General features: G+C 39.2%; 1 protein-coding gene across 1 annotated transcript in view; it reads left to right on the top strand.

Moving 5' to 3' along the window:
• Nucleotides 1-24,546, top strand: part of TMPRSS7 (transmembrane serine protease 7) — a 34,690-nt gene extending 10,144 nt beyond the window's left edge. The window contains exons 5-19 of the mRNA XM_042867570.1: nucleotides 1,712-1,779; nucleotides 2,792-2,985; nucleotides 3,562-3,600; nucleotides 8,069-8,297; nucleotides 9,169-9,299; nucleotides 10,521-10,633; nucleotides 13,440-13,546; nucleotides 16,550-16,686; nucleotides 17,302-17,409; nucleotides 18,019-18,129; nucleotides 19,237-19,353; nucleotides 20,870-21,047; nucleotides 21,231-21,499; nucleotides 22,201-22,337; nucleotides 24,317-24,546. Of these exons, the coding sequence (XP_042723504.1) occupies nucleotides 1,712-1,779; nucleotides 2,792-2,985; nucleotides 3,562-3,600; nucleotides 8,069-8,297; nucleotides 9,169-9,299; nucleotides 10,521-10,633; nucleotides 13,440-13,546; nucleotides 16,550-16,686; nucleotides 17,302-17,409; nucleotides 18,019-18,129; nucleotides 19,237-19,353; nucleotides 20,870-21,047; nucleotides 21,231-21,499; nucleotides 22,201-22,337; nucleotides 24,317-24,487 (2,109 nt within the window). The 3' untranslated portion in view covers nucleotides 24,488-24,546. The remainder of the gene's footprint in view (nucleotides 1-1,711; nucleotides 1,780-2,791; nucleotides 2,986-3,561; nucleotides 3,601-8,068; nucleotides 8,298-9,168; nucleotides 9,300-10,520; nucleotides 10,634-13,439; nucleotides 13,547-16,549; nucleotides 16,687-17,301; nucleotides 17,410-18,018; nucleotides 18,130-19,236; nucleotides 19,354-20,869; nucleotides 21,048-21,230; nucleotides 21,500-22,200; nucleotides 22,338-24,316) is intronic.
• The last annotated feature ends 6 nt before the right edge of the window (nucleotides 24,547-24,552 follow it).

The following is a 24,552-nucleotide window of genomic DNA, read 5'->3' as shown; positions in this document are numbered from 1 at the left end:
TATAATATGAACTCATGGTCATGTTTTCCTGCTCTATCTTTGATAAGAGGGATGACATTTTTCCCCCTAGAAGCTGTCATGAAAGGCTTGAAAGGAAGTTAGTTTTCGTATCATGCATGTCGATGTCTGTTGAAGTGCTTTCAGGGCAGAGATGGAGCTGTGCAGGTATTGCCTTTTCCCACTCACAAGGGAGCAGCTCCAACCTTCTTTGGGCCCTATGTCTTGCTCTTGTCCTGGCTTATCTTGCTGCTATTTCAGCAGGGGGAGGTGACAGATAAGCGGGTGAACTGGCAGTGTCACCACCTTCTACTTGAACATAACTTGGAAATTATTTCTTGTCTCTAAACTTTGCTTGAACTCACCGATAGAATTTTGCACTACTGATACAGTGCATCTTGTTACCTGACTAGTGGCTAAAAAGGCTGGTAGGGATGCAGGGAATTTGAGTTTGTGAGGTTTGTGTTTGCTATTTGTCACTGAAACTCCTTTGTTTATGATACATGGGTCTGAGATCCCCAGAACAGCAGCTGAAGAACCTCTCAAGATAGAATTGTTTCCCCTTTGATAGTAACAGCAGTGAATAAAATCCCTTGCAACCTAATCTGGAGAAAGATTGAGCTTCATCTATTCTAATTAGGCCCTTAAAAGAATTGTTCAGTCATCTTGTATCAAACACCAAAAGTTAGGAGATAACAGTAATATGACTTTCACAGGCTTTGCCTCAAAAAAAAAAAATCCATATTAGTCCCTTGGGTATTAATGTTAATGATTAAACTGCAGGATAGGGTCTGAACAGCTTGAGGTATGTGCCACCTGGTGGTATTAGCAGTGTGCCTCCTTCAACAAGAGGAATGAAGTAACACGGCATCATCACACTCTTAGCTAAAGGAGAACTGGGTAGAACTGGGAGTGTACTTTCCCCAAAAGCAGTCCCACAGCATGAAATGGCAGTTTTTCCTTCTCCATGTATATTGTACCGTATATTGGAAAGAATACATTAATGCTAAGCTGCTAATAGAGAAAATTCCCCATTAATATTGGGATAAGGAACAGAACAACCGAACAAAAAACACTGTTTTCTGGTGAAGGTGTTCAGGTGGTCCAGAGAGATTGTTGAGTCTCTATTCTCGGAGATATAAAAACAACTGGTTGTGGCCCTGAGCAGTTGTTGATGCTGCTTTGAGGAGGTTGGACTAGATGATTTTCAGAGGCTTCAAACCTCAATCTTTTTGTAATTCTGTAAAAATAAAGATATATGTTGTATACTGTTCACTGCATCTTAGTGGTAACGTGCATGTTATGAGTGTTTTCCTGAAAGTTTTTTAAGTTTTTTTTCCTTGTTGTTTTCCTGAAGATTGGCAGTAAAGGTTTTGCATTTTGGAGAGATAAGGACTTTGTGTTTGGAACTTTTGGAGCAAAGAATGTGCACCCTTTTCAAAACTCTTTTTGTTTGGGAAAAGTGTTTGCTGTACACATCAGCTGGCCTTGTACAGAAGATATGATGTTCCTGTTAATACTGGACTTAGTATTGGTGCATTGCAGAGCCAATCTGTCAATGTCTATTGCTGTATGTCTGGATGTGTGTGCTGATTTTTTTATTCTTGGTGAAAAAGAGGATATTCCTGGGAAAATCTAGACCTAGAACATCTCTAGATAGGTCTGATTTTTTTGAAATGCTATATCTTTATCAGCTTAATACTTTCTCTTTCAGATGAACTTGGTTTACACGACCTCCTCTTTCTCCAAATTTTATAAGCAGTCCACTGTTACAGAAGTCAGGTAAAACTGTGGTTAATGCATTCACGTTTTTGCTGAATAATACATGATACAATGAGCCTAGAAGAGAAGCCTGTTTTTGGTTGCTATAATTTAATCATTCCGGTAATCACTTGTAGTGATAGCAAAATATAAGTATAACCTGCCCAGTTGCTTTCATGCAAGTAAGGGCAAACTAAAGTCTCTTCAACAGTTTGTTTTCTGCAGGGTAAATGGAAACTTAAGGTTAATTAAGTTACACAGAAATAATGTCCCTGAAGAAGTATGGTGATGCTTTGGCTGATAAGTCATCAATGCCCTCGTGTTTAGCCACTCTAATGTGCTGTTACAAGGAAACTCAATACTATTTACATTGCAGAGTTTGATGTATTTTATAGGTGCTATTGATATTAAATTATTTTGTACTGACCGATGCCTTTGCATGGGAGAAAGGAAAACCTCTTTGCTGTGATAAAGTATGTTTACTTTAGTATTAAAAGTGCAGTTGATGTGAATGGATTAAGTATCTCAATCCTCTTGAACTAAGAACAGTTTTGGAACAGCACTTTTCTGGCGTATGGTTTGATTTAAGGAATTTTCTTCTTGTCTAATAGGCAAAGATTGATGTGACCGTATTTAGAATCTAAAGTATTATCTAAGTAGTGTAGAAATTGGTTCTCGCTCACTACAGTACTCGGTACACGAGATGCAGTGAGATGCAGAGTTCTGCATTTCTGGAGATGGCAACTGTACCATTTCTGTTACAATTTTTAGGAGGTAATCCAGCTCTTACTCCAGTAGTTATGATGTTTTTGGCAATCCACGAAAGCCAGAAAATCATCCTAGTGAAGATCCTCAACTGGGCATAAGATGTGAATTTTGGGGCTCCTTTCTTCAGAAAAGAAAACATTCATTGTATCAAACCAACAAGACAGTTTGTAAATAAGCCATGTCGTTCAAAAGAAGCTTGTGTTAAGAGTCTAGCCTTCAGGAAACTTTTAATGTGGTAATAATCTGTAGGACCTTCTTATTTCAGTAACAACAATAATGGAGGCCTTCTTATTCACTTCTGGATCGTATTTGTGGTACCGCAGGCGAAAGGCCAAGCACTGTGTGAGGACTGTGTGGCTGCCATTTTAAAGGATTCTATTCAGACGAGCATCGTTAACCGGACCTCAGTGGGAACTCTTCAGGACCTTGCAGTTGACATGGACTCCATCATACTAAGTGGTTAGTATTAGTACGTGTCCCTGTCCTTGAAGGGGCACTTTTTTTTTTACCCTTGGAGTTACAGGTTCTATAAATATACCAACATTTCTATCCTGTGCTTCTCATGGGGGGAGAGGGGCTGGTGTTGTAGAAAAGAAAAGATTGGAAGTCAAATTAAGGTACAAAAGCAATCCTTTCTGTACTTGGAGTGTTTATCTTCTAATTCTGGAGCTAAGCCTGACACCTTGCAGCCAGCTTAGGTTTGGCTTAGGCTATGACTTAGAAGGTGTCAAAAGGTGATGGGTCTCTTTTTATGCAAGGATCAAACTTCACCCCACTCCACTGAAAAGGAGACTTTTTTTTCACAGCTGTATTAGACTTAAACAGTATACATATATATTATAAAGCTGCCTATTCATTAAGCAACTTGTATACACTATGCCATTCCTGTTTAGGGAAGAAATTAGCAGGGAAGGATTCAAGACCCTGTTTAATGTAATTAGTTCCAATGTAGGTTAAGATTTTTAGCTCTGTGAACAAAGGACAGATCAAGCTTTATGTGAATAAACCTCCCCGACTGACCTTTCTTCTGTGCAGCAGGTCTTCGGTCAGATTACTGGTCAACAACAGGAACAGGTAATTCACCATTTTGGCAGCTTCCTGGCAGAGGTAGAGAATGAGTTCTAATTCATGTCTTAAGACTCAAAGGTACTTCTCCATATTAATTTAAACTTTAAAAGGGTTAAATTCAGCCCTGGCATTTCTTGCTTACTTGCTATTAGAGTGACCAAGAGTTTTGCATGTGACAAATACAGAAACTATCTGCCTTCATTTTGACTGTTAAACTTTGACTGTATCAGTGGCATTGTGGAGAATAAACTTAGCAATTGTTTGCCAATTACTCTGTGCTGAAAATAATATAAACCTGTTCTAATCTGGGCAGTGCTGAATTTAAATCTGTGTATTAGCTTTTACCCTGAACAAAAACAAAGCTTTTGTCTATCCTTTATGCTACTTACTCCCTTTTCTCCAAGGTTAATGATGCATTTTTCTTTTAAACAAATTCCCCAGCAGAAGTTAGTCCAAACAGTTCAATTTAGCCAGGGTAGTGGGAGACACAGCTTATATTCCTGTCTGATTTATTGTTTTAAACCTCCCTGTGAGATTCTTTGCTGGTATGTAGAGACTTTACAAGTAGACAAGAAGAGTTCAAAAGTAAGTCGCAGCTCTGTTCGTTAGCACGTGCAGTAGATACTTAGAAAAAAACACTGCTAGGCTAAGCATTAATATACTAACCAACTTTGAGCTACCTGTTAAGTCTTTGATTTAGCAGCTGTCAGTCAGACGGGCTTGCTGGTATCTCTTGCTCTTGACACAGGCTTATTCTTCTTGTTGTCAAATCACACTCTTGATTTTTAAGGACTTTATTCCCCTCCATATCTATGATTTTTGAGATATTAACTTGCATAAGGGCTGCTCTGAAAGTAATGCTTCCTATTTTATTATACTGGCCCACGAACTCAGAAGCAGATGTTGGTGGCATGGCAGTAGATGCTGAACCTTCTTGTCAGTATTCTCTTACATTTTGCCATGTGAGAGATGGCAGTAGAGGGGCAGTCTGACAAAATGGGATCTGGCAGTGAATCATAGAATAGAATGACTTGGGTTGGAAGGGACCTCAAGGATCATCAAGCTCCAACCTCCCCGTTGCAAGCAGGATCAAAAGCCTTCATATATAATACTAGACCAGGAAGTGAGTGTGAAACTAAGGTATGTCATTGAATTCCTCCATCTGAAAAAAAGTGGCATCCACTGGCATTCATTAATGTTAACTGAATGCTTATGGAGACCAAACAGTAGATGTGAGCACAGTGAGGCAGTAGGTGATACATATGGTGACACTGGGTCACCTGTACAGATGCAGATTTGTACAAGTGTAGCATGCAAGTTCTTGTTCATCGTTGGTAAAAATGCATAGCTAATGGTAGTGACTCTGTTGGAAAAACAGCGTTTTGTAGCTGAGAATTTACTGTATCTATTTCCAGGGTAATAAATAGGAAATGTTTCTTTCAGAGCAACCTGCTTAAATTGTATTGTTGCCTTCTAAAACACCACAATCCCACAGACTATTTTTTCTTAGTATCCTTTCTCTTTAATATTTCCAGATGCTTTCTTGAACACAAATAGTTGGGAGTTTACATTTGTTTAAGATAGTTTCATTATACCTTGTCTGATGACATTAATCTTTCCAGTTATCCCCCCAAAAAATCTGGTAGTAGATTTCCTGCTATGAGAAATGTAGCATCTGATGATCTTTTGGTTTCTGTTTTGCCCTTCACAGTCAAGTCATATTAGTGCATTACAGTCAATCCTGGAACTGGCTATGACAAACTTAAATCCTTTTTTAGTAGTTCAAATTCCAAAGTTCACAATTTATTGTAATATTTCTTTTGCACATCTTTATGGACATTTTAATTACATAACAGAAATATATTGTTGCTCGCTTGCATAGCAATTTCATTTTCCAGTCAGTGTTCCAGGGCAGAAGAATAGTTGTTTTTTTTTTTTAAATTTCATTTATTTATTAGGATTTTAACCTATTATATTACACATAAAGGGGTAAGGATGGCCTGCCATGTTCTAAACATCTTTCAAAGACTAACAGTGCGGTCTGTCACAGCTGACAACTGTTTTCTATGAGTAGTGCTCATATCAGTGAAGTTGCAAGAGAGTAACAATATGAATTGCTATGACAGTTCAGAAGATCGTGTATTGATGCAGTTTTGTTTCCCAGGTTTCCTTGATTATGTCTGCTTAGGTCTGTAGAATATGGTGAAAAGATGGAAGTGGGATTAAGTACATCCTCAGTAAGTTTGTTGATGAGATCAGGCTCTGTAGTGCCGTTGATAAAACAGAAGGAAGGGATGCCATCCAGAGTGACCTTGAAAAGCTTGAGAAATGGACCTATATGAACCTACTGGGGTTCAACAAGGCCAAGTGCAAAGTGTTGCACTTTGGCCAAGGCAATAGCAAGTATGTGTACAGTCTGAGAGAAGAACTAGCTGAGATCAGCCCTGTGGAGAAGGACTTGGGGGTCCTGGTGGATGAGAAGCTTGAGGCAAGCTAACAGCATGAACCTGCAGCCTGAAAGGCCGTCTGTATCCTGGGCTGCATCAAAAGAGGGGTGGCCAGCAGGGAGAGGGAGGTGATTTTTTCCCCTCTTCCTATGCTTATGAGGCTCTAGCTGCAATGCTGCAGCCAAGTCTGGGACTCTCAGCACAAGAAGGACATAGAGCAGTTGGAGCAGGTCCAGAGGAGGCCACAAAGATGATCAGAGAGCAAGAGAATCTCTCCTATGAAGAAAATGTTCAAGTAGCTGGGATTGTTCAGTCTAGAGAAGAGAAGGTCTGGGGAAACATCTCTGGGACCTTCCAGAGCTTGAAGGGAGCTTTGAAGGGATATCAACTGTTTACATGTGAAGATAATGGTAGGACAAAAGGAAGAATATTTTTAAACTAAAAATGGGAGGTTTAGTTTAAATGTTAAGTGGAAAATTTTCATACAGAGGGCAGTGAGGCACAGACTGCGCAGGGAAGCTGTGGTTTCCCCATCCCTGGGGGCATTCAAGGCCAGGTTGGATGTGGCCTTGGACAACCTGATCCAGTGTGTGGAAGCCCTATCCGTGGCAAGGTGGTGGAACTGAACGGTCTTTAAGGTCCCTTCCAACCTGAGCCATTCTATGGTTCAATGACTCTGATTCCTTCTAGCACCAGGGCTAGCTCTGAATTCTATGTGTCATGCTTTTTCCCAGCAAAGAGCTAGTCACAGTGCAATTCACTTTGTAGCAATGATGACAGTAATAGAATTTTAAGGAATTTCTGTTGATTTAAAACTGGCTGTGTTAGGGGGCAAGAAAATATGCAGAAAGAACTACTATTAAAAAAAAAAAAAAAATTTCTGGGGATAAAAAAAAAAAAAAAGGAAGAAACAACTATTTAGAGCTTTGGTTGAACTATTATAACTGTAATTGAACTTGAATGGCATGTGATTCTGACAAAATGTTCTCAAGCATTTATAGCGTTAGTTTCAAGATTGTAACTAAAAAGTGGAACTTGGGCAAGGCCTGCCTCTTCCTGTCTTAAACATCTAGTGATTAAAATACCAGCAGTCAATCGGAATTGATGAGTGAGTGCAAATTTTCACAGTGCTCTAATTGAAGTTCCATTAATGTAACTATTTCAGACACTTGTCCACTTGTCTCCTTAGAAGATAGAGATTCATGCAAATATTTACTGAGTTTTATTTTTGCTAATTTGCTTGTTTGTTCCTTCTCACCTTTCCAAGTGCTATGTTAAGAGTTCTAGGTATGACCAAACAAAAAAATCCCTAAGCATTTTGCTGAATGGGGACTGCCATATTTAATTGAAACAACCACCTCAATATATTTGACTTGAAAGCCTTGCTTTATTCAGCCCAGTTTGAAAATTGTATGTAAGTAGGGTAACTTTTTGGTGATTTTTGTCTAATATATGTTATGTGCTTTTGTAGTTGTTTTTTAATAAAAACAGTTTGTCTAGGCTAGGTTGTATTGTCTATTTTTTATAGCACTTATTTTCTAACAGTGACTTCTAATACTGCGAGTGTTTTTAAGACTTGACACTACAAAATCCTGATCTGAGTTCATTTTGACTCTACTTTGTGCAGGAGGTTAAAAGAGTTTCTAGAATCACTTCCAACCTGTATTGGAACTGTATAGGTGAATCTGAACATTTCCTAGGGAATAATTGTTGCAGATCTTTGTTAACTCTGGACAAAATGGCAGAGCTTTTATATGAGTACCCTTACAGCTATTTATTTACAATACTCTTTGCCATGCTCTTTAGCTTTATGAATAGACTTCTCCTTTATTACAGACTCTTAAGTAGAATAAAAACAGTGAGTGGCACAGACTACTTTGTTTTCCTGTTTGGATATGCAAGCATGCAAACATTCTTACATTGCTTTAGTTCAAAATTATATTTAGGCTTTTTTTTTTTTTGTACTCTGCGTGGATTTAAGAGTTTTCAAGCAGGTTTCCAGCCCTGAAAATGTGATGTTTCCACAGGAACAAATTGTATGTATGATCTGCATGCTGATCGTCTACATGAGCATTTTCCTCTGGATATCCATGCTACCTCTGGGGGAACAATCTGCTATCTGAAACTGATAGCATTAGTGGGCCATCTTATTCGTCTTTCAGTAGTATCCCTTCAGATTGAAGCAGATAACTGCATCACTGACTCACTAACTATTTATGACTCTTTGATGCCAATCAAGCATAAGATACTGTATCGGTAAGTATACATTCTCATTAAGATTTCATTGAAAATCTTTTCTGAGGATTTGTCATATTAATTTTTTTTTTTTTTTTTGCTTTGTTTAAAATACTCTTATCGCTTATGCACACAATGCCAAAAATACTTTTTTTTATCCCTGTAAAGAGGTGGAAATGTTAAAGAAATTGTTATGTATTCTTCAGATTCTTCTTTATTTTTTCAAATAGAGTGCATCTTCACATGCATAATGAAATATGAAAAGTTTGTGCATTAATGGATGGAATTTTCTCTTTATCAGTGGGAAGCAGATGTTAAGTGGAAGAAAATGTCATAATTTTTTCCTGTAAGAGAACTTGTCTTCCACATAAGTTGGGCTTCTTTATCTTGGAGAAGAGAAGGCTCTAGTGAGACCTTGCTGGGGCATTCCAGTATTTGAAGGGAGCTTATGAGCAGGAGGGGGACTAAGTTTTTACACAGCATGATAGTGATAGGACAAGAGAGAATGGCTTTAAACTAAAAGAGATGTTTAGCTTAGATGTTAGAAACTTCTTGCTCTAAGAGTGATAAGGTACTGGCACAGCCTGCCCAGAGTTTGTGGATGCCCCATCCCAAGGATGGGTTGCATGGGATCCTTGGCAACCCTGCTCACAGCAGGGGGTTTGAAACAGAATGACTTTTCAGGTCCTCTAGCCTAAATCATTCTAAGTTTCTGTTAATAGAGATCAGTGGTGTTTCTAACTGGTCTAATTAGAGGCACTTCTGAGTTTAAATGCATGGATTTTTTAAACTAGGCTTTAAAGTGCGTGAGCACCGCAGCAGGGAAAAACTCAGAATGGGAACAACCTGTTGCTGATGCAAATTACTCTTTTCTTCCCCCCACCCCTCTTAGGGCTTGCGAACCAGCTGATTCCTTGGTGTCACTTGTGTCCACGAATAATCTGATGCTGGTAATATTTAAGGCAGCACACGTAAAGGAACAGAAGGGATTCCATGGCTATTTTGAGGTCATTACACAAGAAAGTGAGTTTGTTATGCATGGAAATGCATTTATTGTATTCTTTCTACCTGAAAGCCCTAAGTGGCTATCATGTTCCTTGCTATGAATAAATGACTCCTTACAATTCTGTATCTCAGTATTTCCCTACGTTCCTATCTCTCCTTTATCTCCTCTGCATTGTTAAGTGGCTCAGGAGAAATTTCAGCTGTTCAGATTAGCAGTCTACACAAAATATGAATGTAGAAAGCTGAGCCAGCACTGATTGAACTTAGTAGGTCAGAGCTGCAGTGTGCCAGTAGGTGGAGTTGTTATTCCAGATGTGGCAGTGCTTGGGCCTTTCTCTTTATTTGGGTCTTGATGATAATGTTAAAGGTGGAAGGACTCAGTACTGAGAATTTGAGAGAGAAAAACTTCAGTAGCTCTGTCTGCGTATGATTGTTGGTCTCTGCTTCCTCAGTAACACAAAGGACTCAGTTATGCTTGTTCATTAAAACTCTTCTGCCTTTTGTTGATTTAATCTTGAAGAAATCGGTCACAATGATAAAGAGTATAAGGAACCTCACCCTTGTAGCGTAAAGACAAAAGTATAACGCAATCCAAAAGAGGAAATGAAGCTGCAATTAAGCTGCTCAAAAAAGCACTGCTTACTTTCAGTGGTGAGAGTGATTAAGCACTGAAATGCCATCGTGAAAGCACATGATTAATTTTGCATCATAAGTAACTTTATGTTCAGGGTACGTTGTTACTTGTTTGGTTTTGTTTGCTTTTAAACTGTCTAAATGCATTGATATGTTATAAAAACACGTTTTGGCTTCCAGGAGGCTGATAGTGCTTCATATTGTTTTCTCCTGGTCCCACAGAGCTAAGACAGAAGTCAACATCCCAGTAAAGAGCTCTCTTTAAAGAAGGAAAAAACATTGTTGTTCCCAAACCTCTGAGCTAAAGCCTAAGTTTGCAATCTTTTCTGACAGCCTTAGAATATCCAATGGGCGATATGAGCTTACTCTGTTGCATGTACCTCTCATCAAGCAGAATCTCAGCAAGTGTTCTTAGAGTTTACAACCCTTATCTGTCTGCAAAACTGGAAAAGGGTAATTCATGACAACTTGAAACCACATAAACATAATTCCTAAGTTTGTCCAGTTTTACAGTGAAATATGGGTAAGACTTGAATGCGTAGCTAACTAAATAGCTTTGCTGGAAGTAGATGGTTTACCATCTTTTGCCTCCTTTTTTTTCTCAAGGGTGTGGAAAAGCCATAGTGACAAAAGAGAAAATTGGCTATGAAGGGAGAATCACAAGTCCTTATTACCCAAGCTATTACCCTCCAAAATGTCTTTGTGCGTGGAACTTCCAGGTAACACAGACTTCTTTCTGAGTGCTGTTACTTGTTTTGAGAGCACAGTGCCTGGAAATATAGCAGAAACAATTGAGAAGAGGTCATCTTCATCCTCACAGATATGGCAGTTCCTAGAAAAGGCACAGCTGAATAGCTGTCTGTGCTCTCTTGGTTTTGTTTTCAGTGCATTTATTCTTAATGTAGCAAACACTCTAATTTGTCTGATTCATTACAAAGATAAAGAGCTGAGAAGAAATAAATTTTGACATTTAGCTTGCAGAATTGCTTCACTGCAGAAAATGTAGGAATTAAAGATTTATTCTCCTCTTTCAAACTTCTCAAATTGGAGGAAAAATGAAGAGGACAAAAAGGAACCTTTTTCCTCTACTCACACCAGTATTGCTGCTTCTCTGATAATTTCTTTCAGTCTATTTTCATTATGTGTAATAACTTGGATTGTTCTCTTGTAAGTTAGTCTGTTCAAACAATGCAATCCCACAGACTACTTTGTTTTAGAATCCTTCTACTTATTTTTTCAGCCACTTTCCTGAACACAAATCATTTGAAGTTTTTTTTTATTAAGATAATTTTATTACGCATTTTCTGATGACATTAGTCTTTCCATCTACAAGAAGGGCCGTAAGGAGGATCCGGGGAACTACGGGCCTGTCAGCCTGACATCAGTGCCAGGGAAGGTCATGGAACAAATCCTCCTGGGAGAGATCACACAGCTTGTCCACGGGATCAGGCCCAGCCAGCACGGGTTCATGAAAGGCAGGTTGTGTTTGACCAACCTCATCTTCTTCTACAACTGGGTGACCAAACTGGTAGATGAGGGAAAGGCAGTTGATGTAGTCTACCTAGACTTCAGCAAAGCCTTTGACATGGTCTCACACAGTATCCTTCTGCGGAAACTGGCTGCCTATGGCTTGGACAGTTTTACCCTCCGTTGGATAAGGAACTGGCTGGAGGGCCGTGCTCAACGGGTGGTGATCAATGGAGTGAAGTCCAGCTGGAGACCTGTTACAAGTGGTGTCCCCCAGGGGTCGGTACTGGGGCCCATCCTGTTTAATATCTTAATTGGTGACTTAGATGAAGGGATTGAGTGTACCCTGAGTAAGTTTGCAGATGACACCAAGTTGGGAGGTTGTGTTGATCTGCCTGAGGGCAGGGAGGCCCTGCAGAGGGATCTAGGTAAGCTGGATCGCTGGGCTGAGATGAATGGGATGAGGTTTAACAAGGCCAAGTGTCGGGTTCTGCACTTTGGCCACAACAACCCCAGGCAGCGTTACAGGCTTGGGGATGAGTGGTTGGATGATTGTGAAGAGGAAAGGGACCTGGGGGTGTTGGTTGATGCTCAGCTGAACATGAGCCGACAGTGTGCCCAAGTGGCCAAGAGGGCCAACGGCATCCTGTCCTGCATTAGAAATAGTGTGGCCAGCAGGAGCAGGGAGGTGATCATCCCCCTGTACTCAGCACTGGTGAGGCCGCACCTCGAATACTGTGTTCAGTTTTGGGCCCCTCACTACAAGAAAGACATTGAGGCCCTGGAGCGTGTCCAGAGAAGGGCAACGAAACTGGTGAGGGGTCTGGAGCACAAGTCTTATGAGGAGCGGCTGAGGGAGCTGAGATTGTTTAGTCTGGAGAAGAGGAGGCTCAGGGGAGACCTCATTGCACTGTACAACTTCCTGAAGGGAGGTTGTGGTGTAAAAGGGTCTGCCCTCTTCTCCCAGGCAAATAGTAGGACCCGAGGAGATGGCAAGAAGTTATACCAGAGGAGGTTTAGGTTGGATGTTAGGAGAAACTTTTTCTCTCAGAGGGTGGTCAGGCACTGGAATGGCTGCCCAGGGAGGTGGTAGAGTCGCCATCCCTGGCAGTGTTCAAGAGGCGCCTGGAGGAGGAGCTATCAGAGATGGTTTAGTAGCTTGTGGCACTGATAGGAATGGGAGGGTGGTTGGACTGGATGATCTTGCAGGTCGTTTCCAACCTTGTGATTCTGTGATGTCTAGCTAGCCAAGATCTGCAGCTTTTTTCTCCTCTAGAAAATTATGGTGATGACCTTTTTGCTAAACTTAAGCCTGAACTTCTGAAGTACAGTTTGCCAACATAAGTCTTGGGAGTTGTCTGTGTTTTTTTTTCTCAAAACAGTTTAATTTCCCTGTAGTTTGATACTGAAATTTTCTGCGTTAGGTATTTTCTGTAAGAAAGGAGGAAAAATCTTCATTTCTTAATTCTTGCTGTGACTCAGCCCTTGCTTTTACAAGAGGCAGCAGTGTTTCTTAAAAAGTTCTGTTTCTTTTAATAAAGGAAGCTACAATTAGCTCTTATGATACTGCTAGGCTTAAAATATTTTCCATAATGTTAGCAAGTCCTTGACTGAACATGTCAGAAAAAGCTACCATGTTATTGTTGAAATAATCCCTAGCATTTCAAAGGTGGCACAGGTGCAGTGTCTTTGCTAACAATCCACTGTGGCTGTCTGTCCCTGTGCAAGTAAATTTGGATGCATTTGAATGCTTTGATCTTGACACAAAAGCTGCCTTCTATCTATGGACAGTGGCTTTTTGAAGATGAAAGGGCTGTTGGCTAGAGGGGAAGAAAGCCTGCAGCTGTGGTGGCCCTTTGCCAGCCTTTGCTTTGACTGAGGGCTAATAGCTGCCAGGTGTCTCAGGTGCTGGATGTTGAGTCAGGGAAGTCAGCACAGCTCCCAGAACTTGGCACTGCCAAGCACTGTAATTGCTGAGATAATTCAGAAGTCTATCATGAGCTATGTTCACAAAAGGAAAAGGAAGCTGCCTTGCACTGTCCTTCTTACTCACAACAGACTCCACAGAAGAACCTCGGTATAGCTCTGAAGTTTCATAACTATACCATCAGTGAGAAGAATATTAAAGGATGTGAACGAGGATGGTGGAAAATTAATGAACACATGTAAGTACTTCTGCATACATTGTTAAACAAACACTACCAATATAAACTTTGTTATCACTACCATGGTTCCTTTGAGAGTTTACACTAAGACAAATAATTCACTTGTGTCTCTTATGATTCTTTTTTCACTATGGTTGATGACGTAACTGAACTTTCATAAATAGCACGTTAAAAAAAATAAAGAAGAATCTAATGAAAAGCTTCAGGAGGCTGAAAATGCCCTTGGTTTTCACTGGGGAGAAAGAAATGAGAAGTGTGGGTGAAAATGAATGTCTAGTAGACCCTGATGTAAGTCTAGGGTGACTGTAGAAACACTTTTAAGTATAAGTAAACTCCATGATTGCTCATGACACCAAGCTTAATTGAGTTATCAGTGAAAGGTACTACAATGAGCTTATTGGAAATAAACTCCTTCCTCATTCCAGTCACTGGCTTTTGAAAGAGAAACCACAGAGGTGGGCTGTCAAGGTATGCCATTTTTAAATGCTTTTTATTTACATCAATATTGCTATTTTCCACCCATTTCTTCTATAATTTTTAAAATCATTTTTAGGTCAGTGAATGATGAGGCAAGGCTAAATTTGGGAGGTTGAATTCTAATTTTTTTTAAATTGTTCAAATGGAAACATCAGTAAGATCAGATCTGAAAGTGAATTTCTGAACTCATTACTAAAACTACAAGTAGAGGAAGAAACATTTCCTTATTCTTTGATACCAGGTTGTACTTCTGTAGAGATGATTCAGTTTGCCTGAAGCTACTAACATTGTATCTTAATGGGAATTGGTGGCCCAATAACACAGGCATGAAAAAAGCTGGTAAAAACAGACAACATGGTGTGTTTTTGTAGGTTTCTCTTGGTCTTCTTTATGAAATAAGTGGAAGAAACTGAAGTCTTAGAGGTTGCTGAGAGATGGATTAAATAAAGGCAAAATCTGATGATGAGTTCATATTGCAAGAGTTTTTTCCATGAAAGACTCACTTTTAAATAAGCCTATTCATTAAATATTTCACAGAATCAAACGTCAGAGTATGACCCTCAGAAATATATTCAGGGGTTAGTTTTGAAGAACTACAAAATAGCGCATGCTCTCAATTTTTTGTGAGCAAACAAAAAACAGAACACCAACTCTTTGGCTCCCTGAAATGGCAGCTTAAAACATAATTCCATTCTTCATGTTTATATTTATGAAGATGGTGCAGATGAGGTTTCTTTTGACTTCTCGAGTCAGCTTCGTGCAACCAGAGACAAGAACTGTGTGGTTGCATTCAGTCCTTGTCTTTTTTCCAGGGGTTATACAGAATATGTTGCTTTGCCTAGTTGGAGGATTTGCAGTTAATAAGCTGCTTTAGCTAAAATTCTCACTGACAGAGAGGTTGCCTGTGTTTATTGATGTGAAGTGCTGCTCTGAAGAAATGCCGTAGTTTCCCTCCATTCTCAGCTATCACTTCTGCATTGCAAAAATAAACAAGAGAAAAACTTACCTCTGGGTATGACTGCATCAGTCTGTTTAACAATAAAATAACTCATTTTGCATTCAAGTTCACTTTAAACATACTATGTGGCTTCTCACTGCTGTCAAGAAAATGTATATGCTAAATGTGCTAAGAACTATTACAGATGCTTTTGCTTTTCTGTCTATTTTAGACTAGTAAGTACTCTTTTTGACAAGAGACTTGAAGCCACATGGTTTTCTTGTAAGTGATGTATTTGGTATTATTCATTGTTGTTCAGACAGAGGGAAAGGAGCTTAGCTCTACTTGTAGTACAGCCTAAACTGTCAAAGTTTTACCACGTGTAAAATTGTATCCAGTTTTTAAATCCTATCCAGCAACATCTTCCTTTTAAAGAGGGTAGATTTTTTTTTTCTTTATTATTATTATTATTATTATTATTATTCCTATTATTTCCTCCGTAGCTAGAGTAGCATCTAAATGCCTGCTGCAACATTCTTGGCATCTTTGATGAAAGTGGCAGTGAATGGATTAAATGTTTCTTGGGATCTGTGAGCTTTTAGGTTTCTCTGAGTTAAGGGATACTTAAGAAGTACAAGGAAATTATTTACCAAATAATAGCTCAAAGTTAGATGTGTATCCAGTGGACTTTTTCATCTAGAATGGGTATTTGAAGATATGAATTTCAAAAGTTAAATTCTGCAGTTTTAATGATGGATGAAAGATGAGCGGATAAGAAGAAATATTTTCAGTTTCTCTAAATCTTTTTTACTCTACCACCAAAATTGTCAGACCAATTTTATCCTGATAAAACTCCACACCCTTCTTTAGAGGCATTCCTTAAAATGAGAGCAGCTAAACTTGGCTCTCAACTGTATGACATTTCCCTTCACACCAAACTGCTTGTGTCTTCCCAAGAATTCAGATCTTTTGAAAAGAGTTAGCAGCAGTGGTGATGGAAGTACTGTGTTTGACAATAAATTTCTTCATTACGTTTCTAGTGCTTTTGAATTTCTGGTAAAACATTCTGCTTGCATGCGTAGAGGTGGTTGTACTGAGAAATTAAGGATCACTAGTTGTATGGGAACTGCTGAATCACGGCCTGAACCTCTGATCACCTGAGATGAGCAATGAGTCAGCCATGGGAGCACAGGTGAAGGCACCTGTGCTGCTGGAAGGGGTGGAACCTGGCTCTACCTCTCCTAGACCATTTAAGAGCTGACTACCAGTGGGAAAGAATCTCCCTTTGGAAAGGATCCCCCCTTTGGAGTTTTGCAGTGAACCCAGGACAAGGATAAGCATTCTGTCTATTTTCTTTTTGATATAATAATCTGCTTAGCCAAAACTCTCTTGTTTACTTCATAATTATAACATCTGTATATTCATTGATTATACACTAGTGTTTAGGGAATTTGGATGCTGTTCCAGATTTTGGTTCTTAATTAAGGTGTGCTACTATGTATTGTTGAATATCAGTGATGCTGATGTTTAAATTGGATGTAAGATAATTTTGATGCAGGTTGCTCTAGAAATCTATTGATCTTTTTTAGGTACTGCGGTTTCTATGTTGATCACCAAACAGTCTTCCACATTGCAAGCTCTGCTGTTAACATTGAGCTTCAGTGCAGTTCAAAGGTGTCAGAGAAGCCCCTTCTGGTGGAGTACGGCAGCTATAACATCAGCCAGCGTAAGATCAATTTTTCTTTTTCAACCTATCTCTGCATTTTTAGCCCTATGAAGTAGAACTTGTTATCTTTGGTTAGACTTAATTATGTTTATGCTGGAAACTGTGTTGATATTAATTTTTTACTGCTAATCTTTCTAAGCTAAGTAACCAGCAAACCAATAATTTTTTCTAGCTTGTCAAGGCTATGTGGCTAAGGTTTATGATCGCGTGCAGCATGCTTTGGTTTCCTGTACATATAGAATGTGTTTTCTTCTGCACAGTCCATAAAGCTTCCTGTATGGCCAGAGCATGCATATGCAGTAATCCTGGTGAACTCCTGAAGCCTTGCATTTCATTCTGCCTGCACGATCTGTAAATCTGTAGATCTGTTTGCTATTTCCTTCCTATTTAATAAAATCCAAAATAATGTAAGATCATCCACTTTAATTTATTGGGTGATGAATATCAGTCAATTGAAGTCTGCTTTTCCTGTTTTCATTGCCAAAGTTTTGTTTGCAATCTTGTTGTTACTACAAAGAGCGCTAGGTGATGAATGCAGTACGCTGAATAACCAACCACTTGTTCTAATTGGCGTGCAATTAGAGATTTTTATTTTTTTTTTTTTTAAACCTCCAGCATGTCCACCCGGATATTTCAAGTGTTCTACTGGTTTATGCATCCAGCAGATGCAGCGCTGTGATGGGGTAAACAACTGCTTCGACGAAAGTGATGAACTCTTCTGTGGTTTGTATTCGCTTATCAGAGATCTGGACTACAAAACCCATCGAATGTATTCTCTAGTCTTATGAGGCAAACTAAAAAAAGCTGAAAATTCTTTTAGGAGAAAAAAAGAAAGATGTTTCCAACTTTCTGTGTCCAGGTTCAGGCCATCGTTTGGTCTCTTGAGGATTTTACAAAAGAAACTAGGAATGGAGAAGGTATGTTATTGAAAAGCAAGAGGAAAAAAATTAATATGGAAAAATGGTTCTAAGAGATTGTTTTTTAGGTTTTCTTCCTGTGATAAATGCTTGATAAACACGAAGTTCTGTTCTATTTCAGGTTTAATTATTTTATTTTCACATAGGAATGGCAAATTGTGTTGGAGATGGTAGATGAGAGTGGTAATAAATGCCTATGGTTGAAAGAGCACCAGCCATTCCACCTGGGGCACTGTGTGAACTTGCATAGGTTACTGAAGTCTTTTGCACTTTATTTTCTCTGTTGTAATGTGGCACTTAAAATCATCCTAGTAGAGTGCAGTGAAGCTATGACAGTGATACCTGGACATGGTCAGAAGCGTAGTGTTAGCATTGTGATAATGCTTCTGTAACTGACTTGACTCATGTTTTAAAGTTGTCCCTGAGTGGAACTGTAACTCCAGCTTTGCGATACAGGATAACTTGCTTGTCTGCAATGGAGTAAACGATTGTGAGAATGGAGAAGATGAGCAGAATTGCACCAACAGTAAGGCTTCTCTCTTGGTTCCTTTTTTTCCAGTTCTTTTTGTTCTATTATTTACTCCATCCAGATTTGAATACTAGATGCAGTATGTGAAGAGTTAAGAGGCAAATCTAATACAGGCTTTATAATTCTGTTCAATTTTCTGTTACGCTTGTAAACAAGTAGTTACTGATCTAAATTGTTGTATTTTTGTGAACTCATGAACGTCTGTTTCAGTGAAATGAGACATGAGAATTAACTACTGTGGGTCCAGAATGTAGATCTAGGGATTTAATTCCCAGATTTTATCTCCTTCAAGTAAAATCTTTGGCAAATTATTTCTTGGACTCCTTTTACCATATGTAAAATATCAAGAAAAAGGATTGTTTCTTTGGAACTGTCCTCAGAGTTATAAGGCCAATGCTTTTAAAATGCCTTGGAAGTTTTGTTTTTGGCAGAACATGAGTGGTTTGAGACAGTCTTTAACTTCTCAGAACAAATAGACAAACTGGCATATGAAAGGGAGCCCCACTAGCAAGAGCTGCAAGTAACACTTTTAAAGAGTTGTAATGTTTATGAGGTGCTTAACTTTGACAATCCGTGTAAATGGTCACAGCATATTTCTGTCTATGGAGAAGAAAAATAGATTCCTTGGCGTGATATCCCTTATTGTGAGGCATGGAGAAAAAAACTGTTGGGGAATGAAGTATTATTGGATACAATTAGTAGATTGCTTCCACTGCAATTTTTTTTGTTTGTATTCTATATAATGTTGAGATATAAAAGAGGTTCCACTCCAGAGTACTGGGTATTCTTCATTTCTTTGCCTAGCGCTTACTCTATTGGCATGTTTTTGCTAGTATATTTATGTTCACTAATCCTCTGGGAACAGATGAATGGCAATCTATGTACAAAGGCACCTCCAGCTTAGCACAGGCACTAGTTTAGATGCAGCTCGACTTGAATAATTTCTTCAATTTAAAGACTGGATGAAGCCATTCTAGGCAAAGTGCTTTTTGCTATGTTCTGTCCAGTCTACTGACACACGTGTTAATTTTGTCTGTGCAGCTGTGTGTTTGCATGTAAAGCCATTCCAACAATCATCTTTCTTTTTGCACACAACTATTTCAGGTATTCCTTGCACCAACCACACATTTAGGTGCAGGAATAACATATGCATTAAGAAACAAAATGCAAAATGTGATGGGACTGTGGATTGTACTGATGGAAGTGATGAAAGCAGTTGCAGTAAGTCCCTCCTGCTGTTTTGTACTTTGAACATTTTCCATTTTAAAGCCCTTTCTTTCTTCCTCTTTTAGAGTATGTATTACTCATGCAGCATGCAGTGAGGTTTTTACGGTATCTGCTTGGTGATAGTGGGACAGCAGTCAGCTATCAGTTTACGTCATGTCTGGTTGCAGTATCTGTCGGAGGTGTGGTTTACAGGTGTGGGAAGTTTCAGTGGAGAAGCTAGGGTAACTGCAGAATGAACTTGGCCAGCTGGTAAGCAATATTCTCACTGCTGCAGCAGAGTCAAGTATTTTTGTTGGAGTCAGAGTGTATTGAGACTTCAGGAGTGACACAGGTGAAGTGAGAAACAAAAATGGTTGACTTCTCTGTCTCTTGGTGGGAAAGACCTCAGTATTTCACAGCATCAGTCTAGATTCTAGTTGCAAACCTTTATAAAGAAATCTCTGTGCAAGCTTTTTGCTCATATTGTTATAAAATAGACAGGTGATTCTTAGTGCCGTAGGAATAAAAATGGGATAGGATTCGCTTGCTTTAAGTGAATGTCCTATAGTATTTTTATTTTTTTTTTTTTTTGGCCTTCAGCTGCTCCTGCCACAGTAGCTGTATGTCAAACCTGCCAGCACCTGCCTTGGATGCAGTATGACGTCTTAACAAGCCATGTGCATCCTTTTTTTTTTTTTTTTTTTTTAAATACTAATGCCGCTTTTGATTCTTTGGTTGTGTGCTGGGAAGTGCTGGTATAAGCCTTTGGGAACATGGGAATAAAACTGCTGAGCAGAGGCTTTATGTGCACACAAGAGTAGAAGCACAAGGTCCTGCACACGTCTTTCTCCATCGCTCTCTGAATTAGTGCAAAGCTTTTTGAGCTGAGGCATGGCTTGATCACTTCAGACTTGGTAATATACAACACTTTCAGACCTTCAATTGTCTCCAAGCAAAGTAATTTTTTAACCACTTGGTTTCTGAGGTATTAGATGACCAAACTACACACATGTAGCTATTACTGTAACCGCACCATTCCCACTGTTTTTGCTGGAAATAAGTGTGTAGGTACTACTGAACTTACTTACCACAAGGACTCCTTTCAGGTTAGGACTAATAGTAAGAGAAAGAGATTGAGTTGTCTGTTTTACCGTATTAATTGTGCTGCTTGTTAAATCAATGGATGCTCTGACATTTCTGACACAAGAAAGACTGAAGCCAACTTCTATGGCAGAGCTAGAAAATAAACTTACCCATGCCAGTGCCTTATTTATGGTGCCACTTCTTGTTTCAGGAACAGGATATTGAATATAGGAGTTCTCTGATTAAAGCAGGATAAGAAAATGAACTTCAAATAATGTTGTATTTTAATATGTTCTGTAGAGTACCTGCTTCAGCAGGGGAGTTGGACTTGATGAGCTCTTGAGGTCTTTTCCAACCCTTGCAGTTCTGTGATTCTGTGATTATTTCATACCCTATGTGGGAAGCACTCTCATGGGATAGAGACAATAACTTGAAATACCTCTTGCAGGTTGCGGCAGCAGCAAGAGTGGCAATCTCATCTCTCGGATTGTGGGTGGTACAAACACTAAGGAGGGTGAATGGCCCTGGCAGGTCAGCCTCCATTTTGTGGGAGCTGCGTACTGTGGGGCATCAGTGATATCAAAAGAATGGCTTATATCTGCAGCTCACTGCTTTCAAGGGAGCAAGTAAGCAGTCTTCCCTCCTAACTCTTCCTAGACATTGCTAATGTCTTGAAACACCTTTAGCTTCCAGTTTGAACTGGACTGAAGGATGATGTGCCCTCCTTTTGCATGTCCCACTGCTGGGGTAGATTGTGCATTTTGGAACATGTTTTTGAAGATTTGGTGTGTGTTATTGTTTCCAATCAGGCTGGCTGACCCCAGAGCATGGCGTGCTCACTTGGGGATGCGAATACAAGGCCATGCAAAGTTTGTATCTGCAGTGAGACGGATCATTGTGCACGAATACTACAACAGCAGGAACTATGACTATGACATTGCGTTGCTGCAGCTGAGCAAGCCATGGCCAGATACAATGAGCCATGTCATTCAGCCAATCTGCGTGCCTCCTTTCTCGCACAAAGTTCGCAGTGGTGAGAAGTGCTGGATAACAGGTTGGGGCCAAAAGCAGGAAGTGGGTGAGTTTAATATCCTCAGCTGCAGGCTTGTGTGCAGGATACCTGCCTCTGCTTCTGGGGCATGCACAAAATTGTAATGCTTTCAATTTGCTTCCCTCTGGAAGTAGGTTCTGGTATGTACATACCTTCATTTGCTCAGGAAAATTGGCTACCACTCCTGTGGATCTAGAAGACTTGAGTGCTTCAGCTAGCTAAAACTTAGAGGAAGCTGCACTTCCTCTGAGTCATGCAGCATCATTTTTCCACTTTGTTACTCTTGGAGGTGCATTAAGTGCCTAAATGGACTTTTCCTTGCCTGCTGCAAGGAAATTAAATTAAGGCCTCCTGCCTTCAGCCTCTTCAGGCTGAACAGTCCCAAGATGCTGACCTGCCAATAGTCCAAATACCTTTAGGAAGTCCTATTTTCTTTCCAAAGTGGGAGGGGGGGGGGAAAAAAAAAAAAGAACAAGGAAATCTTGAGGCTTTTTACAAAAGGTATTACAAAAGGCTTTTTGGTCAATCTTGTTAAAAGGCCAAGATCACATTATATAGATGCATGATACTTAGAAGTGGCTTTCCTTACTTTGATAGTTGGCTATTTGGAATAGCTTGGAGTTCAAACATATACGCAATATTTTCTGAAGTCTTCATGGCTTTGCTTTCAATGAATAAGTAATATGTTAAGCTCTGTTGAATCATGTTCCTTTCAATTTGTTTTCCAGATGATGAAGGTGCTGCAATTCTTCAGAAAGCAGAGGTAGAAATTATTGACCAAACATTGTGTCATTCCACATATGGAATTATCACAGCCAGAATGTTTTGTGCAGGATTAATGTCTGGAAGAAGAGATGGGTGCAAAGTATGTACTTCAATACAACTCACAAGTTTATTTTGTCTTTCTTTGTCCCATGATGAGGCATAAGAACTGACTGGCAAGTTGCCTCATTTTACTGAAGCACAGCTATGTAAAAGAGCTATCAACCAGTCTGCAATTTGGGTATTCTCAGAGATTTGCTGCTTGATGGGCATGAATAGGATCATGACTCTTCAGTCGCAAGCCTAGGTCCAGAGAATTTGCACATAGTGGTGTGGTGAAGGCAGGCTATTTCTGGCAAGAGGGTCTCTCAGCTGAAGAAGAAACTGAGAACCTACCTTGACTTTTTTTCTGGATTCTTTTCTCTGGTGTATGACTACAGGGCAGTCAGATAAGATGCAGTCATCCAGATATAAACTTTCAAATGCATAATATTTCTGGCAGTGCTGTAAAATAATAAGTGAAGTTCTGAATTTTCATTTGTTGTAGCAGGTGAAATTGCTGGTTTTTATGATGATGATTTGGTACCTTCAATATATTCTAGATTTCACTATGTAGAAGTAAGACGCCATAGTGGCTCTTGTGGCAAGAAGTGTCTGAGGGTTTTCTGTGGAATATCATGTACCAGCTGTTTGCTAGCAGGTTGTGAGACCACTGACGTCAAACATCATTTTCATTAACTGGAGAATTTGTTTCTTTGCTTATCTCTCTGGCCAGTCAAGACAGAACTACTGAAAGGCATAATTCAACGTCCTGGAGGTGAATTTCTGCAATGTCTCAATACGTTGGGCAGTTTTTAGAGCTGAGAGAATTGTAGGAGTTCTGTTTTATGAAAATTACTGCTGTTTCAGTTTCTTTTTGTCCCAGTAATTAAAGAGAAATTTAAATGTTTATCTCTATAAATTTCTTAGTGGTCAAGGATAAAAGATGGATCTTCAAAGTTAAATATTTAATTTTGTGAGACAATTCAAGATGATCGTGCTTTGGGTAGCAGGTGGCTTTACTAGGTAATCTACTGGTATGCCTTCCTACCTGAATGTTGCAGAATCATATCACAGAATCATAGAATGGCCTGGGTTGAAAAGGACCATAACGATCATCTAGTTTCAACCCCCGTGCTCGGTGCAGGGTCACCAATCACCAGACCAGGCTGTGGTCCTTTAAAAGTTAAAGCAAAATAGTTCACTGATTCTAGCAAAAAAAATGTGCATGGAAAGAAAGCATCCCCTTGCAAACATTTAAATCTTTCCAACTCAGGTTTTGCTTCTGGAAATCATCTTTTACATTCAATGATTTGGCAAAGCTCAATTTGCTAGCAGTTGTTTCTGAGAAGTTATGTCTACAGCTGAGTTTTTCAGGAAAGCTTAAAGTTGATTCAAGAGACTTTCCCCAAACAGTGGCATATCTTTTGCTTGAGCTACTGTCATATTTTTAGGCACTGTGTACCTTTAAATATTATCTACTCACTTATATCTACTATAAGACAACAGTTAGTTGGGGGAGAGGGGGTGGTTGTTTTTTGTGAAGAAAAACTAAATATTAATATATTCAATCTGTTTCATTTGCTTTTAATTTGAAAAAAGTGATATTGCATGTTAAACACAATGATCACAGTTTTATTTAAAAAAGAAAAGGCTTGGTATTTGGTGTCCTGAGGTGTGTAACCTCTAAATGGATATACATATTTAGTAGCAGATTCTGGGTTTAGCTTTGAGACTTGAAAGTAAATTTTATGATTTATGTTTCAAATTCACAAAGTAGCATCCTAATACCTTTAAAGAGTGCCAGCTAGCTCTCTCTCCTGTGAAAGAGTAAACTTTGGTAGAACTGTGTAATCCCATCTGCTTCAAGAAGAGGAAAAACAAAGCAAAGAATTCTAAAGTTAGAAGTATACAGATGGGAAAATATAATCACTGTTGGAATTCGTCAGGAAAAATATCACCCATTGAACTTTGTCCCATTTTTAATTTTCCAGATTTTAAATGCATGCAACTTTTTCTTTTTTTTTTTTTTTTTTTTTTCAGGGTGATTCTGGTGGGCCATTGTCATGTCAAAGCAATGAAGATGGAAAATGGTTTTTGACTGGCATTGTTAGCTGGGGTTATGGATGTGGAAGACCAAATTTTCCTGGTGTCTACACAAGAGTGTCAAATCTTGCCCCATGGATTTATAAACATGTGCCTTCAGTCATATAACTTGAAAGCTATTTTGCTGGAATAAAACATGTGCTGGATATCTTCATTAAAAAGCATGTTAGGCT

The sequence above is a fragment of the Lagopus leucura genome, unplaced genomic scaffold, assembly GCF_019238085.1.
Source record: "Lagopus leucura isolate 7727_CA_CO unplaced genomic scaffold, USGS_WTPT01 Super-Scaffold_100001, whole genome shotgun sequence".
Classification (NCBI taxonomy): Eukaryota; Metazoa; Chordata; class Aves; order Galliformes; family Phasianidae; genus Lagopus; species Lagopus leucura.
Note: the sequence above shows the minus strand (reverse complement) of the source record. Positions and strands in the feature narration are given on the sequence as shown.